Raw genomic sequence first — 17,613 nt, forward strand, 5'->3', positions numbered from 1 at the left:
AAACTGACAATGGTATCAGAGCTACCCTTGTAGTTTATTTTTTACTAGAAAATGGTATATAAATTCTTTTTATGTATGTTTTAGGACAGAAAAAACCCAAGAACATTTCTTTTCTAGACACTCCATTTTTATGTTTGTTTGTGGTTTTTGTTTTTACTCTTTACTACTACATTTTTTTTTCCTAGGATGGTTGGTAACATTCAATATACTTAGCTGAATATTATTTGTGCTACCTGTATTCATCAGGTATGTGTTCTATGAAAAATCTATTTCTATGTATTTATACTGAATGAGGGGCAGCACTACTTCCACACGCTGCAAGAAGATTACGGGGCAGATCACACTGCATACGTAGCCTTACAAGTTCTTTTTCTTACCATGTGATTAAGTGCTCGCTTGTGGGAAGACATGCTGTGTGTTTCTTACGCAACGCTGTAAAGAGGAAACTGATCTGCTGATGGACGCTGCTCGGAGCTTGCTTTATGTTTAAATCTCCTGGAATGGTCTTTTAAGACAAAGCTGTTCCCTGGAGAGCATATGCTGGTGTTGAACTATACATTAAACAAGAGCGTGGCGTATGTGCTGCCGTAATCATCTGCGGCACAGGACTGTTCTTAAATGTAAACACAGATGTGTACACCCTCCTTCTCTACAAGACCCTGAGTATCTGTTGCTTGCAGCAGAAGCGGCGCTGGTTGTAAATGACAGCTTGAACGGCTGTACACGACCCCTATGGGGTTTAAATTACAGAAGAAGGAACCTAAATTCCGGGTTGAAATATCGACGCCTGATCGACGCTGCGTTCAGTTACGGTTCTGTAAATGCCCAGCTGCGAGCAGCACAGGAGGTGTCCGCTCCCGCGGGTCCCTGCGAGGCGGGGGAGCCGCCGGGCCGGGCTGCACAAGCCCCGCTCGGCCGGGCCGCGGCCACGTCAGCGCTCGGGACCCCGTGCGGGCCTGGGGAGCGGCACGCCGAGCTCCCGCTATCCAACAGCCTTGTCCTGCCCGGCCCGACTTCGGCAAACCGCACTTCGGCGTTGGAGCCCTTGGCGGCAGCGCTCGCCAGCGGCCCCGGCGGGCGCTGGCGGCAGCGGGCGGAGCGGAGGCGGGCGGGTTTGAAAGGGAGGCGCCGGCTGCCATGTAAGCGCTGGCCGGGAGCGCCGCGGCCGGCAGGGGCTGAGCTGGGAGCGGCCGCAGCCCCGGCCCGTCCCGCGGTGCCGCCCTCGCCCCGGGCATGGGAGCGGAGCGGAGCGGAGCGGGGTGGCCGGAGCCGAGCGGAGCTGCCGTGGGGGCGGCCCCTGGGAGGCCCCCGGCCCATGGCCTTCATCATGATGAAGAAGAAGAAGTTCAAGTTCCGCGTGGAGCTGGAACTGGACGAGCTCTCCTCCGTGCCCTTCGTCAACGGGATCCTCTTCTGCAAGGTGCGGCTGCTGGACGGGGGCAGCTTCAGCGGGGAGTCCTCCCGGTAGGTGCCTCCGGGACTCGCACGCCGGCTCTGCTGGGCTGCCCCATGCAGGCAGCCCCGGGCGCGCCGCGGCCGCCCCCGTCCGACGGGCTCCGCTCCAGTGCGCGTCCCCCCGAGCGCAGGGGAAGCACGGCCGCCTCCGCAGCCCCTCCGCCCGCTCCTTGGCTGCCTCGGGGCTCAGCCCGTTCGGGCAGGCTGGCGGGGGCCGGGGAAAGGAGCGGTGGCTGCCCCGGGGCTCCTGGCGGCTGTGGCCGTCTGATCGCCGTTCCCCTCCCCGAAGGGGAAGCTCCTGTGGCACGGCGTGGCACCGGGCAGGCTGGCCGTCCTGTCGTCCCGCCTGCTTTGCCAGCATCAACGGCGAGAGAACACGTGTGGGAGCCCTTGGAGCTCCCTGTCTGCGTGGCTGCTCGCTGGCTGGAGTCGTAACGCTGTAAAATAAATACTGAGGCTCCTAAACACGGAGTAACAGAAGAAAGGAATCCCTGAGTGACGAGGTTGTCCCAGAGAAACGGGTCTCTTGTGCCATAGTGCTGGGGCTGCTGGGCGTATGGGTGATAAGATACGAGAGAATTTCTTGTCCTCAAGCCTGTAGTCTGAGCTGTCCCCTGTGAGTTGTGTGACTTATTGTTTAATTACTGAACACTGGCTTGCTGTGTTTCGTTCTGCGGATATTTACATGGAGAGCTAAGTTCCATGGAAAAGTCCTCAGTTTTTCCTCTAAGTGCTCAGGTCATGGGTTATGACTTTGTTCATGCCCAGCTCTGCAGTGCAAGTGCAGCAAGGCAGATGTCCTTTTCCCCTTTCTTTTCCTTCAGTTGTGCCTCAGCAATGGAGCGGTCATCTGTCGTGACAGTGGCTCCGCAATCCACGGGTAGGGATGGGTAAATAGAATGCCAGTGTATTAATTCTTTCCAAGTACCAGGCAGAGGCAGAACCTTGTCAAGAGGAAGGATGTGTGCTGTGGCTTCAGGTTTGGGGAGGAGCAGACTCCCCTCCTATTACACTTGTTGTATGAGTTATTATTTTACTTTAATATTATTATGAAAAGGATTTACTGGAAAATGTCTCATAGAATTCTGGGAGAAGACAGTAACAAATCCATGAATATTTAGTTATTTTCTTATTATTGTTGTTACAGAGCCTCCTAAATTATTTGCTTTTGATTCTGTAAATTGAATTAATCAAGGAGAAGGAATAAAAATGAAACTTTGGCCTAGAACTTAATTTAACCATTCCATTATACTAGCATGTATAATTGAAGATAAATTTTTCTTCTGTATGGTTGGAAGTTGTTCAACTTGTCAGTGCTCTGTTCTCATTTTGGGTCTTTCCTCAACATTTTTCTTGTGAGCGACTTCCTAAGTAATAGATGATGATGATGACAATCATGATTCAGGCACTAATGTGCCATTACTGTCCTACTCCAGCCCTTATTGCTTTGAGGTCATTTCCACAGGCTGACATACATCTTCTGGACAGGATGGCTATTTTCAAGGGCTTGCTTTCAGCTGGGCAGATGGGTTTGACACATTAGGGTGATCTTAGTCTTTTTTGCCTTGCCTATTTATGATGCTAAAATTAAACTCTTGAAAGCTGACATTCATATCTTTGTGAATGGTTTATTAGAGTAAAATGTGTGTGGTAGGATGTAGTGTGTGTTGGGGAACTGGTCTAAAAAACTGTGTTGGAGCTGAAGCTTAGAAATTGTTCCATTTTCTTTTTCTGGGGCTATGGGTTAAAAACTAACAGCAGTGGAACATATGCTGGTATGTCAAGGTTCCTGTGAGTGTAACTCATTCCTGCTGGACTGAGAAGTGTTTGGGTATGCTGGTAGGGAGGTAAAGAATTCTGCTGCAGTGATCCTTCAGTGCTAGTTTAGGGAGTGCCTTTGCTCTTGGCTTAAGAATTAACAGATGAATTTTCAGAGTGGTGATTCAGCAAAGGGCTGAATAAATAAGGAAGAAATTAAGCTTACACCAGAGTGGTAGCATTTGAAAACTTCAAAACTTGTAAGTTGCAAACTTTCTGATGGCCATAATCTTCTAGTTGCATGCATTTGTTAGTTTTGCTTGAGCTGGCAGTTATATCCCTAAAGTAGTGATCTTTTTAGCTTTATAAAAGGTATTCAAAAAATTCTATTTTTTTCAGAAAATAATAGACAAACTCATTCCAAAAATTTTATAATACAGGGGGAAACTGACTCTGTTTTCTTAATAGCCTTATTTTTGTTATTCACTGAGGTCTAGTAAACTATAATTATCTTGGGAGAAGTTATGAAGTTTTCAAGTTGGTATCCATACAGACCAGTACCCTGCTCTCTCTTGCCTTAGAAAGCTTTTTTAGAAAAGTCCAATCAATAGTGTGTAAACCACCCTAGCATTATTAGCACTTTATTTCCAAAGCTTACTCACAGAGAAGAACGTCATAAAAACCCAGGGCAGCAGTTGCCCTGTAATAGGGGCCCATATATCTGTAGCAAGTTGTCATGAAAACAAGTTTCACGTGATTGTCTTGTAAGCCCTGTATGGAGCATGCAGTATGAATGATTAAAGTCCTGATCCTGCAAGCAGTGTGGTACCTTCATCATCCCTCTGATCACTGAAGTGAGGTGACGAGAGTGAGGAAAGTTCAAGCTACTGAAAAATAGGGTTTTTTCACCTCTCAGATCTTTGCTGAGAAAGAGCTACCTAACAAATACATTATGGAGGCATGGGCTGTGTTGTTGGGGACTTGTCACAATCCAGTTACTTTTGTGGCTCCCACAGATGTGTACATAAATTCTGTGACCAGGTGAAACCAGCGTGTATAGTGCAGTACACAGTGATCTGGCTGGTGTGTAAAACCACGTCACTTTGCATTTTTGTGTTTGCATGTAGTTTTTTAGAACTCCAATTAGAAAACTTCTATTTGAAATATTCCTATACACATCTGTGAATCCTTAGTGTAGGAAAAGAAAATTCTGGATTATAACACTAAATGTTTAATTACCTGACAAGAATATTCAACTTTTAAAGTAATCTGGTAGTGCCAAATAAAATTTTTATCCAAGGACATTGACCAGTCAAGTGGCAGCAGTGTTTAAACTGGGAAAAACCTTTGAGAGCCTCTGCAAGAGCAGGACCCTGGAATTCTGGCAAGAATGAATGTGTTACAAGCTTTGACTCTAAACCAGGGAAAACCTTGAAGGGTGTTGTGGAAGGGGGAAGGTTCAGTTTGGTTGTTTCAGCAAACTGACAATCAGCCATAGAGTGTAATTCCTGCCCTCACCCTTTTGAAATTGCATTCTAGCATGACTTCTGGATCTTTACCACTGTGTTTTAGATGTTAGAATAAAGGCTGGATTTTCAGCCAATAGACTGTGGATATATGCAGTGTCATGCTAACAAACCTCATTTTCATTTAGGCAACTTTCCTGGCTTCAGCCTGGTTTCCTGTGTGGCAAGGCATCTTTCAATCTTTCCCCGGGCCAATGACAGTAGATGTCTCTCTTTGAAATTGGATACATTAATACAGGACACTTGTGCAGATTCCAGGATACTGTGTGTCTATATACTGCCTGGTCATAAAATAATGTGCACATAATGGCTAATGCACCATGAAAGGACACAAGATTATTTCAGGGCAGAAATTACACCTAGGAATATCTTGAACAGAAAAAAATACTATTTTAAGGTACAGACTTGACTAAATTCTAAGCATATTTATTCATGGCCATTCTAATGTAGATATAAATAGATAGCAAGTATAGGCTTTCTGCAACTGCCCTCATTTTAACAGGCTGAATCAAAAATTAATAGGTCCCTAGAGCAGATAACTGAGGCTCATAGGCTGAGCTGTTGCTCAATCAGCAGTAAGTGAACAGATGGAATATGAGGAAATCCAAGAAATTTTGGAATAAGGATCTGATTTCTTGAGGGTGTACTTTCAATGCTCTACTCCATCAGCTGAGGCTACAGTAGCTGTAAGCCTGCTAGTTGCATTTTTAGCTTGGTTTCCAGCTGCACCCCACTCAAGAAAAGGACTTGGTTGGTGTGTTCTTCTGACTGCAGCTTTCAGCTTGGTCATATTCCCCTTCCTTTCAGATCTGATTTCTGACAATTTAGTCTGCTGATATTTCTATCTTCTTTCTTTTACACAACAACATTCTAAATGAAGAAGCTGATTATGATTCCTGTGTGTGACAGACACATCAAGGTGGCCAAGAGCTATAAGTTTTCCATCAAATCATTTTATTTTCCAACAGATTTCAGTAATGTGGGGGATTTTTTATGTACCCTCTTGAGTTCTGAGAGGAAGTCTTGTGAGATCAAGCATGAATATATTCTTACTCCTAATAGGTACAGGCTACAGCATCTAATTGTTTTCTGTAGAAATTGCCTTCTTATCTGCCAGATAAGTACTATTTTAATTCTGTTGCTGTATGGCCACCTCCTTCTCAACTGTCTAGAACTACATCTATCTTTTGTGAAATCAGCAAGTAGGTTTTCTGCCTCAGTGGATTCTTCAAGTTGGCTTTTTACCATTCTTTTCCTGATTGCTGCTATTGCATTTGAAAGAGAAAAACTCTCCTGATAGTAACACAGCTTAACTAACTCTCTGTTTTTAAATAACAGTATTTGTTAGAAAGTCATACCTGTCACATGGAATCACTGTCCCTATCACTCTAATCTTCCTGCATGATGTATGAATCCTGCTGACAGTCTTCAGAGCTGGATAAGGGTCCTTCTAATAGCATTTTTAGCTGTAACTGGATTTGCAGTTGGGAAACTTGAAACAAAATATGTTTTTAAGTACTACAAAGAATATTGGTAGTGGGATAAAAATCCTACCTTGCCATTTTGGAGCTGCTTTTTTCAGATTCTGGAATGTCCACTTAATGTTTGTTTCCTCAGTTGTGAAGAGATACTTGGTTAAGCAGCTTTCAGACCGTGTCTTCTGTAGGGAGGAAAAGGTAAGGAGGAGAAGTTCTCTACACAAAGTACAACCTTTTCAATATGTAGTGTCTTTGTATTTCTCCTTTCATTAATAGTTAGAGTAAAATGTGTTAAGTCAACTGATTTAAAGGATATGGTTAAGAAAAAACAAAGAATTAATCAGAGGAGTAAAGAATATTAGTTTTGAAGGGGTTCATCTTTGGGGTACAGTAGAGAAAAATAAAATGTTTGCACAGTCTGCTCTTTGCATGGGGTGTAACTGGTTACTGCAGATACAGAAAGCATCAATCTTGGGAGACTTCTGTTACTGTAAGAACTGATAAGAAAAGTTTGAGGAGAGATACATGACAGACATCTGTTAAAGAGGGAGAGGCAGTGAGGAAAGCTTTCATGCTTAAGGTGCCTGGCTTCTGTGGAATTCGCACTTGGGTTTAAAAGAGCTGGTGTTGATTTGTTTCTTCCCCCTGACCTCAGCACAGTACACGGAGTACAGTATTTTTCTGCCACAAACTTGCCATTTGCAAGTACCAGAGCACCTGATTGCCTTCATATTTTAAGGACTATTTCTGTTCATGGAATAATTTAGGGTGAAGGAGAATGCTAGAGATCACACAGCCCAGCTGCCTGCTGAAAGCAAGACTAATTTCAGTTGGATCAGGATGCTCAGAGCTTTGTCCTGTCAGCTTTAGAAAATCTGGAATAATGGTGATGCCAGTTCTTGTAGACAACCTGCCCTTGAAAAGTTGTTCACCACTTTCATGGTGAATATTTTTTTGCTTATTTTACTGGAATTTACCTTGGTTTTGCCTCTTTTCCTTTCTCTGTTCCTGACTAAGAAATGCCTGGCTCCATCTTCTAACCTAGTAGAGCTGACTGTAGATGGCAATTAGATCTTCCTTCACCTCATCATCACATTGTAACAGTCCCATGTTTCCAAATTCTCCTGCATCAGAGAAAAATTCATCCCTGACTCCAGACCCTCATCTCACAGCCCCTGGACTTGCTTCAGTTCATCAGTCTTCTGCTAAGAAGGCTCCAAAACCAAGCACACTGCAGCAGATACAGTCTCCAATGTTCAATTTCCTCTGACTTGCTGACTACAGTCTTCTAATGCAGTTTACCCTTCACAGTGCTGATTCCCTTCTAGGTCTCTGCATTTGCCTGTAATCAGCAGTTTTCCATCCGTGATCAATTTATATATCTTTTATAAGAAGTTGTTGACTTGAAATTCTGCTAGTTAAAAATATAACCTGTTTTATTATGACTAAAAACATGTGGAATTGAAAATGATTACTGTTTGAATTTTGCACGTACTAACAGCAAATTAACTGGGGAGCTGTGCACTGTAAACAAGTGGAGCTCTTCCTGCAGAGCCAGCTGTTTGCTTACTCCTGAAATTTGTGAGCCATTGAAGCTCTGTTTGTAAATGACTTGTTTTGTTCGGTTTTTTAGCAATGCTTAGGAAAAAATGTTTTTGTTGGGGAAAATGCATCCTCTTATATGCCTCAGGCATGGAGGAAACAGAATATTAAAGGAAAAGTAAACTGAATTTGTTCCTGAATGGAGAAATACATTAAAGCTTTGCTTAAGCTTATTGCTACAGCATGTATTTTGAAGTTCATGCTCTGAGCACTTCAGGTGATGCACTTTGCTCTATGAAGCCTAAATTTAGCATTTTCGTTATTGGATAACAATTTCAAGTGTAGCTGGGTACTGCTCCAGGACTCTGTTGCATAGGTGCCAGTATCTCTCTCTGAATTATGACATGTGAATTTTACATAGAAGTAGACTTTGAGTAGGAGGAGTGCAAGAAAGTATTTGTCTCTTCCTCCCCAAACCCTTCTGTCTCTCATGCTGAAGCTTTTCCGTTTAACAAGAAGGGATTTTCCCCATGACACTGGAGGTCCTTCAAAGTGGTTTATTTTTGGGTTTGTAGCTATTTGCTGGAACAAGCTATTATTCATAGATTTTATCCGTGTGGAAATGAACAAACAATCTGATGAACATAAACACCTTAAAAAAAAAAGTCCATCACTTGTTAAAAATTTAGGATGAGGAGGTGACTGGATTAGGATTTATTGTCTACTATTTGAGTTTACTTTTTTTCTCTGTTGTGTGTCAAAAGTAAAATCTGATACTTTTATTCAACATTTTAAGTGGCAATTGTGTACAGTACACAAAACATCTACAAATAAGGATCTGTTTATAGCTTAAATCTTGCATTTAAAATTGAGTCAATGTAAAATTGTCCCTCTAAAGAAAAAACAGTGATGGTAAGACACTATACTTTGGAGTCATTTTATCCTACTTTATCTGTTTATTGAATTTATTCTTGGTTACATACTACTGACAGCATTTATTCAATTACACCAAAGCACTACAGCCTACTATGTATTCCAGTGCATCTTGGTAACCAAGATACATTTTGATTAAGAAAACAACTGGTTTTGCTTTGCATGTGGTGAAGTGACGGGGAGGCTCATAGGAAGCTGACTCAGAACGGAAAGCTCTCCCCAGCACAGCTGCCAGGAGTTATCTGCGTTCATTGCCATAGCAGCCAATCAATACAGCTGCTCATTTTCTAAAGGCCTTGCACTTCACCAACAATCTTAGAAACTTTGATGTTACTGTTGAAGTTAAGTGTTCTGAGTATTTGACCTTTTTTCAGCATGACTGGAACAGATAGATGGTATTCCTCTTTACTAAAGAAATTCCTGAATTTAAAGACATCTTTTTTTTTTCTTTTATATAGTGGAATTAGAAGAACTGTTTAGTGGGAATAGGGGCAGTTGGTTGGGTTGTGGGGTTTTGGGGTTTTGTTTTGGGGTTTTTTTTGTGTCTGTGTGTGTACAAATTTTTCAAATCTCTTGTGATTTATGTGCCAGTGAAAGAAACGAATAATACTTTTTTTCTGACATCCTTATGAGAAGGAAGCAGAATTCCTGGTTTTATTTGATTTTATTTTAGAAAAATTAGACCATCAGTATCCACAACTGAAGCCTTTTTACTGCCACTTTTACTTCTTATTTGCAAATCTTGGCCTGTGACATGAGTGGACTGAGTCTATTGAAAGCAGAGTGGTTTCGTGTTATCTTCCTTACTTGAACCATTATACTCATCTAGTAGTATTGGTGTGTTGAAATACATTCAAAATCTTTAAAGGTTTTAAGGATACTTACATTTACCTTGCATTTACAAACAAAAATGTGTTTAATGTTCACTGCATTATCTTTTGCTGCAATGTGAGTGATGTCTGGAACGTTGTAGAATGTGCAGCTGCTTTGAGTTTGCTGTAGAAGCAGAAGGCTGTTCTGAGAAGCAGAAACAACTTGAACCATTATACTGAGTAGTACAAAGATTTTATGAGTTTACAAAAACACTTTTTCAGTGGAAAAAAGTGTCATTATTACTCACTGGAAATGTTACAGAGGCAAAAACACTACAAGAACTTAACCAAATGATGAATAGCAGCAGAAGTGATGCTGTTATTGGTAGAGCCAGTGGTGCTCTGGGTGACAAGGAAAGGGTGGGAAGGACGATGATGACTGCTGTCCTGCTTCTGTAACAAACACGCAATGAGAAAGGATTTTCTGACCTTTATGGATGACCAGGGAACTCTTTCAGTTTAGTGGCACTGTTCTATATGTGTCACAAATGTTAGCAGTTATCAGTTATCCCTTTTAAGGGTATATTTTACGGGATGTCTGTTTCAGTAGAGATGTAACTATTTGTAATTTGCCTTTTTGGAATTCTGGGGTTTTTTTGTGTATTTAAATAACTCACATGACAGCAGGATGGGATTCTTTTTTCCCCACAGTACAGGAAAGTTAGCAATGTAAAACATCCCAGATAAAGAGTAGATTATGGTGTTTACAGAGCATGTTCCTTTCAGGTCACATGCTTGAATGTGACTCAGTGTTGTATCACCAGAATCTGTTAGTCTGTTGTGGTCATTACACTGACTCATTTTAGGCTGGCTGATTTATTCCCACCTTAGGAAGTCACAGTGGCAGTGAGCCCTGGAGCTGGCAGTCTCACCAGCACAGCCAAGGCAGCTTTTGTGAGCGCCCTGCAATTCTTAATTTTTCTATACATATGATGAAGTCTGGCTCCAGCTTGTGCAGAACCATAGGATTCTATCTGTTAAAGACTTCAAACTGCTTCTTCAATAATAAGCTGTCAGAATTTAGTATAAAACATAGGAATGGATGTATTAGGAAGGTGTAAGAGGAAAAAGGAGAATTATTTTTATATGTGAAGACGATACTTCAGTGGTTAGACTGATAGAAGAGATTATCGGTTTCTTCACCAAGTTGTGGATTTAGAAAGTTCCAAGTTGTGAATTTAGAAACATCTAGAAAAGAACTTCTGATTATTGAGGCAAGTCCTCAGAATCACAGTCTTTATGCCCCCCATTAGTGACAAACTGGCCAACCTTGTCATAAAATACAGTAAAGACTTTTTATGCATCTACTTCTCTTATTTGAAAGCTGTTCCAGAAACTTGCTCTATAGTTTGAGACCTTCTAACTTTCAGTTTTAAATGGATGTTTGGTTATGCTTTATTTTGGTCTTAACCACTTCTCATTTGACTCAGAATTGTTTGTTCTCTCAAGTATTCGAATCACCACTGTATTTTTTTTCTTTTAAGATACAGTGGTTTTCTAGTTATCCTCCCTGTGCCTGTTTATTTTGGGGTCTGTTCTTGGTCAGAACTACCCAAACAGAATGTGTTCTGTCTGAGCCTTACAAAATGACATTCATAACTGAAAGCATCTGACATCCTGCCTTTTTCTCACTGCACCATACTGTCAGATTGTTATCCTCCTGTGAGAAACAGATCCCTTCAGATGTGTCAGCTTATTTTGCTCTCAAATGGCAAGCTCACAGTATGTAGCTGCAATTCTCATTTGCCCCAAGTGCATTACTTTGTGTCTGGTTATTGCACATCATCTCCTTTCTACTTCTCCAGGCCTCCAAGTTATGTAGTTTTGCTTGTATGATGCTCCTTTCCTCTGAAGTGAAAAACAACTTGTCACAGATGCTATCTTGAGCGCATTGCAAGCTCAGCAGCTTGGGAGACAGTGCCTGGGAGCTGATGTTCAGGAAGACTTCAGTCTCCTGAGGCAAACTGCAGAAATTAGACTCTCATTCATTTGCAAAAACACATGGCTGTTGAATTCTTCTGGAGGTCTAATGCTGTGTTCAAGGTTCAAAACTGTTATTAGTCATGCTACACTGTTAAGAGCAGAATGAGGGATTATTATTATTCATGCCTCGGACCATAATTTTCATAAAGTGGTCACTCTACAAAGAGTGGAACCAGTGTTTGTTCTTGAGCTGTCTTATTGAAGTGCGTGGTTCTCAACTAACACTGAGCATTTGCTTTTTCCTTGCAGGGAAGTAGTACAGGCAAACTGTGTCCGCTGGAAGAAAAAGTTCTTCTTTATGTGTAAGATCAGTGCCAGTGCCACAACAGGGATTCTGGATACCTGCACTTGCAGGGTGTCTGTACGGAAGGTAAGCAGGTTTTTTTCCCCCTCCTCTCCTCTTTCCTTGGTTGTTCTTCCTTTGTTTTGTTTTAATTTTTGAATGTCTGATAAACTTCATAAAGCAAATTTGAGCTGCAATTACATTAGGTATTCCTTCGGTCAAAATTTTGTAGTAATCTTATTACTTACTTTACTTTGACTAATTTATGGGGGGTTTATGTTTTTATTGAAGAAAACCCATTTTCCATCAGGGCAGCAAAGGAATTTCTCTTCAGTGTTTAGAAAGTTAGCTCTTGACACTTCCAGCAAGCAGCAGTGTGCTTGGAAGCCTGAACTGTGCTAAGTACCAGAATTCTGCATGCAGCACATCCTACCTTTGGGGCTAGACCTTGTCAGAGCCAAATGCCAGCTGGCATCGGGCACTTGCTGTTCCTCTCTCCAAGACAACACTGTCTTGCTGGCCTGCTCCAAAGGCATTATGAATATTAAATGACAATGGCATAGTCTAGCAAATGTGTGGGGAGATATTTTAAAATAAAGATTAATGCTTGCTTTTCTTAAAAAAAACCCTCCCAAAACACACAAAAAACCCAAAGAAAAATCCTGAGTCAGTATATTTAATTGCTTAATGGTGTGTCTTTTTTCCTTTTTTCTTTTTCTAGGAATTAAAAGGAGGAAAATCATATGCAAAGGTAAAGTGAGATGTGGCTAATTTTGCCTACAGATAAGCTTTTCTTTCTTGCCATTTTATGCTCTTTTAAAGTAATTCCAGAATAGTACCTCATACCCATGACTTCAGAATGTGCCTTGTAGTGACACAGTTCTGTTGCAACTTTCAATCACTGTGTTTAGTAAGTATATAACAATGTTATACCATCAGAATTTTTTCTTTTGGGTTGGTATGCCGAAAGGGTTAGTAAAAGTAAACATTTACATTAAAAATATAAAGAAAAGTCTCTTCTTTCTTTTTTTCTCTTGGTACTTTAAATTTTTAACTGAAAATAGACCTATGCTGAATTTTACACTCTGGGTTTGTTTTCTGCTTTTTGCCTCAGTCCATTCCTTTAACAGGCATCCTCTTACACATAGTTGAAAGAAACTGCGATTGAGTGGTACTCAATGTGTAATTAGCAAGTACCTTCATTTAGCCAAATGCTTACTAATAATTGTCATTTTCTCTTTAACAGCTGGGATTTGCAGATCTAAATCTAGCAGAGTTTGCTGGATCGGGAAATACCACTCGTCGCTGTTTACTGGAAGGTTATGATACCAAAAATACAAGACAAGACAACTCCATTCTCAAAGTAATTTCTTTCCTTTATCATACTTAAAGCAATAAGCAGAGAACAAGTGCTATTTTTAAGCACCTAATGAAATTTAAAACTTATTTGCTGAACCTCTTTCTGGAAAGAAAGCTATTTGAAGTAAAACCAAAAGTGTTGTTTAGAGACAATCATTAAAATCCATGCAGTAAAAAAATAGAATTTGTCCTGTCTTTGAAATGGAGCTGGATAGCTGTTAAAGAAAAGCTTTTAAAAGGTGTTCCTAGTCTACAGGGAGCTGAAAAATGAACAAGTTAATATATGGTGTCTTCAAGACTGAGCAACTTTTGTGCATCTTTCTGAGAGTGAATCTATTAATTGGCTTATCTATGCACAAGCCACCTTCAATACCTCCATGGCTCCTGGGATTTTCCTGTTTTCTGTTTGATAGTAATCACTGTAAGAGTTGGGGACAATTCTTGCAAGACACCCACTCTGACATTCTCTTCCCTTAGTCCAGGGAGTTAAAAAAACTGAATAAGCTCCATAAACCTGAAAATATTTCCGTTGAGATTGTTTCAGGTAATTTTAAAAAAAATTCTTTTCCTACTGAGACACTGGGATTAATTTGCCACATCATTCAGTATGTAGGCTGTGCATGGACTTTCTGATCTGACAGTCACAGACTGTCCAGAGCACTTGTCACTGATGGCTTTGACCTGCCTAACAAGCCTTCAATGCACTGTATCCTATGGCTTATTTACCCTGTGTGCTTCTGCTGTCTCTTATGTTAGCACAACCTGTCCTGAGAGCCAGCAGTTTGCTGAACACCCTCAGCAAAGAACATACCTCAGCACCCACTGGTCTAAACAATGTTCTGTTTGCTCATTCAGGTTTTAGGTTTCTTGGCTCTGTTTTTCCCTCGAAGCCATCTTAATTATTAATAATTCTAAGATTCTCCTTGATAGATGTGTCTTTTTCAGAATCTTGTATGTGTAACTATGTTACTTTAAATGGGATTTTGTGTTGTTTGTATGCCTAAGAAAAAAGATGTCGTTTTTTGCCTAATTGTGTTATTTGCACGTGTGATGATGGCATTTTATTTTCCTTTAATATAACATTTGTGGCTAATATAACTTACTTATATGACCACGTATGTGTCACAAAAATTTTTTTTCTTTCTGATGTTGGATTTTGTTTTCTTAATGTCTAGGTTTTGATCAACATGCAGCTGATGTCTGGAGACCCGTGCTTTAAAACGTAAGTTTGTAAAAAATCTCTATGGGGTGGTGTTCTGATTGTACATTCCATATTGAGAATTACACTTGTAATTTGTGTTTTTACATCTCTCCAATCTGGCAACAGTATTAAAAAAAAAATCCACAAAAAAAAAACCTTAACTGAATAATGACTAACATGGTAAAACTGCCAGTAGAAGTAAATACCTTGCTGTTAGGTATTTAGTGTTAAGCACAGAATACTCACCTGTACATCTGTAATGTAAAATAACCACTTCAAGGAAACTGTTCCTGCAGCAACCTTATATAAATATACTTGGTAGGGGGTGATCTGACTAATACTTATGTCTGGAAAATGTGCTGCTATACCTTTTATTCACACGTCTCAGATGATTTTGAAATATTCATTTGCAAAAAAACCCCAACAAACAACAGAAGTGTGATATGACTTAGTACAAGAGAAAGCACTTACAGATATTTAGTTAGCAGACACATTATGCAGCTCAGTAAAAGATGCAAGAGGTAACATGTGAGGGGAAAATTCACTGCTATACACTGAGGATCCTTTGGCCTTGTTGTCCCTAATCTGTAGTTAAGGAAGTGTAATAGTTGTGCTGTGGTTTTCTACCAGTCTAGCTTAGGTGATTCACCACAGAACTCTTCCATGTCCCCTTGCACCACTAAATGTCCTTTCTTCTCTCTTCTACTAACCTTTAATGAGAAGAATAGAACACTGAACACTGTAGAATCTCATCTTGTGGTTATTGAATAAATAGCAAGAGGGTACTGTCTGAATTTGTCTGACTGGGCAAAACTTTTCTGTATCCCTAGTTACTTAGCACCTCTTTTACTTCAGAACAACTTTAGTGGATTTACTTTAGAGTCAGACCTATTAACAACTACATCAGTGGAACTGATAAACAATTCTTCAAAGGCAACTAATCATTAGTCTTGGATACTAACAAAGCAAGTATTTGTTTTTTACTGCCTAGTACCCAAGGACTTAAAATTAGTACCTAAATAGCTTTTTGGCTTCCTAGGAAAAAAAACTCTTATTCAAATTATTCAGACTTGGCATTTTCTTCCAAACTGGTGATATAACCATTTCCTGGAACATAAACTTTCAACACAAACAGAACAAAAAATTTATCTATTCCAGATGTCCTTTGTAGAAGGAAAAATAAACCTTAAAACAGCTTCACAATCTGGAATCAGCTACGTATTTTATGAAGAAGCCTAGAAGGCTTGGTGTTTGATCTCTCAGGATGACATCCCTGAAACCATTCAGTTCTTGCTTTCAAAAGTGTGTTATGCAGTTAAGTCACACAGGCACTGTATGTCTAGAAGTGCTTTTTTCTTTCTCTCTTTACTTTCAAACAAGCTAAAAGGGCTATGTTACTCTGCTTGAAGACAGTGACTAATATATTGACTATGTCAAATCTGAAAATGTCAACAAATACCCATTTGTATGCAGACCAACAGTCTGTTCCCAAAGTAGAAAATAAGAGAGCATTAAAAAAAACAGGAGGTAACATCTTGAAACGTATTTTGGTTGTATTTGCTTGCAAGAGATTGCTTGCACTTTGTCATTTTCTAATTAGTTTCTTTTGCACTAGCAAAACACAAGCTAAGAGATTTATTAATTTAATAAGATCTCGTTTTTGGCCTTGGTATTAACTCAAACAAGTCCTTCAGCTGTATTAAAAGCCTTTTAATATTGAACTAAAATTTAAATTACATGATGCTTTTTTATTTCATAGGAGGCAAAATTTAGAGGGCAATATATGAAGATGGTGCCATAGGCTCCTTTATTAGGAGCTGGGAGGGTTATCAGCCCAGAATCATTTCCTGTCCTGTGACAGGGATGAAACAAAGCCAGGACTATGTCATAGCACAGAAGCCAACCTGGCCAACTGATGTTGGGGTTTTTTTTGACTTACCACCTTTTCATGTATTCCATCAGATACTGAATTACATATATTCTTAGCATGTAAGCTGTCCTGTCATTCATACACTTAAAAAAAATAAGAAACAAGTTCAAATTAAAGCTATATCACCAGAAAAGGAAAGGCCTTTCCCAGGAACCCCAGAAGCCTGAGGGCTGAGCAGATTGATTCAGTAAAATGTCCTTAAGCTCAACAGCAAAAGCTTATTTTTCTTCATTTCCTTCTACAGGGGACTAGGCAGCACATTTCCAGAAAAGAATTGTAGGTCTGTTAACTTGATGCACAGTATGAATTATGCCAACATATTTGAAAGGAAAACGACGTGCTGATCATTTTGGAGGGATTACAACAGAAGTACAGCAAATCTTAAACATCTTTTTCTTACAGGCCTCCTTCCACAGCAACATCTATAGCAATTGCTGGAGAATCAGAGTCTTTGCATGAAGACAGGAAAGGTGGAGAAAACTTAAAAGTAGCACATCTGGGTATAGCAGGTATAAAATAATGCTCTTAATTTTTCAATGCCTTTCCAACTGGCCTCATAGCTTCAAGATGTCCAAAATCCTTCAAATCTGAAAGGGATGCTGGCAGTTGGCATGCAAAGGAATCTTCTTACATGGCTTGTGAGTTTCTGCTTCAAACACAGCTGAACTTTTAAAGCACCTTAGCTTTTCAGACAGAAAACATCCGGCACAACATTCTACTATGATACTGGAGAAAGAATGGTCATCTCTGTAATGTTGACACCAAACAAATCTACAACTACATTTCACACAAATCTATCTAACCCAATGGTACTCTCTGTTTTGCTCAGATATATATTATAATTTTTATTTTTTAAAGAATATATATTCATTAACATGCATGGTATTTTTGCAGCACTTGAATCTCCAAAAGGTTTGTAGGAAATTAGTGTCAAGTCTCTGGGAAATGTGACTTTTGAGTCTAATCAAGATTACAGGCAAAGTTGCAATAAAGCTGGCTTTAGGAAAACTGTCTGACTTGCACGTGTTGCAGATGTCTCATCGAAGAGTGCCTCAGTCCCAGAGGAACTTGGTGCATGTGGACATTCCAGAACATCAAGCTATGCAAGTCAGCAATCAAAACTGTCAGGTACATGTTCACAATTTTGTCAAGAGTTGTTGGGGATTATTTTTCTTTCACAGGCTTAGACAGTGGAAGATAAATTTACTTCATATTTTAAAATTTTAAAAAGGGTTTGGGTTGAACGCTTTTTTCCTAGGAGTTTCAGCTGTGGCAAGGGTAACATTTTTCCCC

General features: G+C 40.2%; 1 protein-coding gene across 1 annotated transcript in view; it reads left to right on the plus strand.

The window, feature by feature from the left end:
* Window positions 1-17,613, plus strand: part of EEIG2 (EEIG family member 2) — a 22,920-nt gene continuing 5,307 nt past the window's right edge. Inside the window, exons 1-7 of the mRNA XM_063407650.1 lie at window positions 1-1,464; window positions 11,797-11,917; window positions 12,552-12,581; window positions 13,077-13,193; window positions 14,365-14,411; window positions 16,723-16,829; window positions 17,353-17,448. Coding sequence (XP_063263720.1) covers window positions 578-1,464; window positions 11,797-11,917; window positions 12,552-12,581; window positions 13,077-13,193; window positions 14,365-14,411; window positions 16,723-16,829; window positions 17,353-17,448 — 1,405 coding nt within the window. The 5' untranslated portion in view covers window positions 1-577. The remainder of the gene's footprint in view (window positions 1,465-11,796; window positions 11,918-12,551; window positions 12,582-13,076; window positions 13,194-14,364; window positions 14,412-16,722; window positions 16,830-17,352; window positions 17,449-17,613) is intronic.

Source organism: Prinia subflava, chromosome 10, assembly GCF_021018805.1.
Source record: "Prinia subflava isolate CZ2003 ecotype Zambia chromosome 10, Cam_Psub_1.2, whole genome shotgun sequence".
NCBI lineage: Eukaryota > Metazoa > Chordata > Aves > Passeriformes > Cisticolidae > Prinia > Prinia subflava.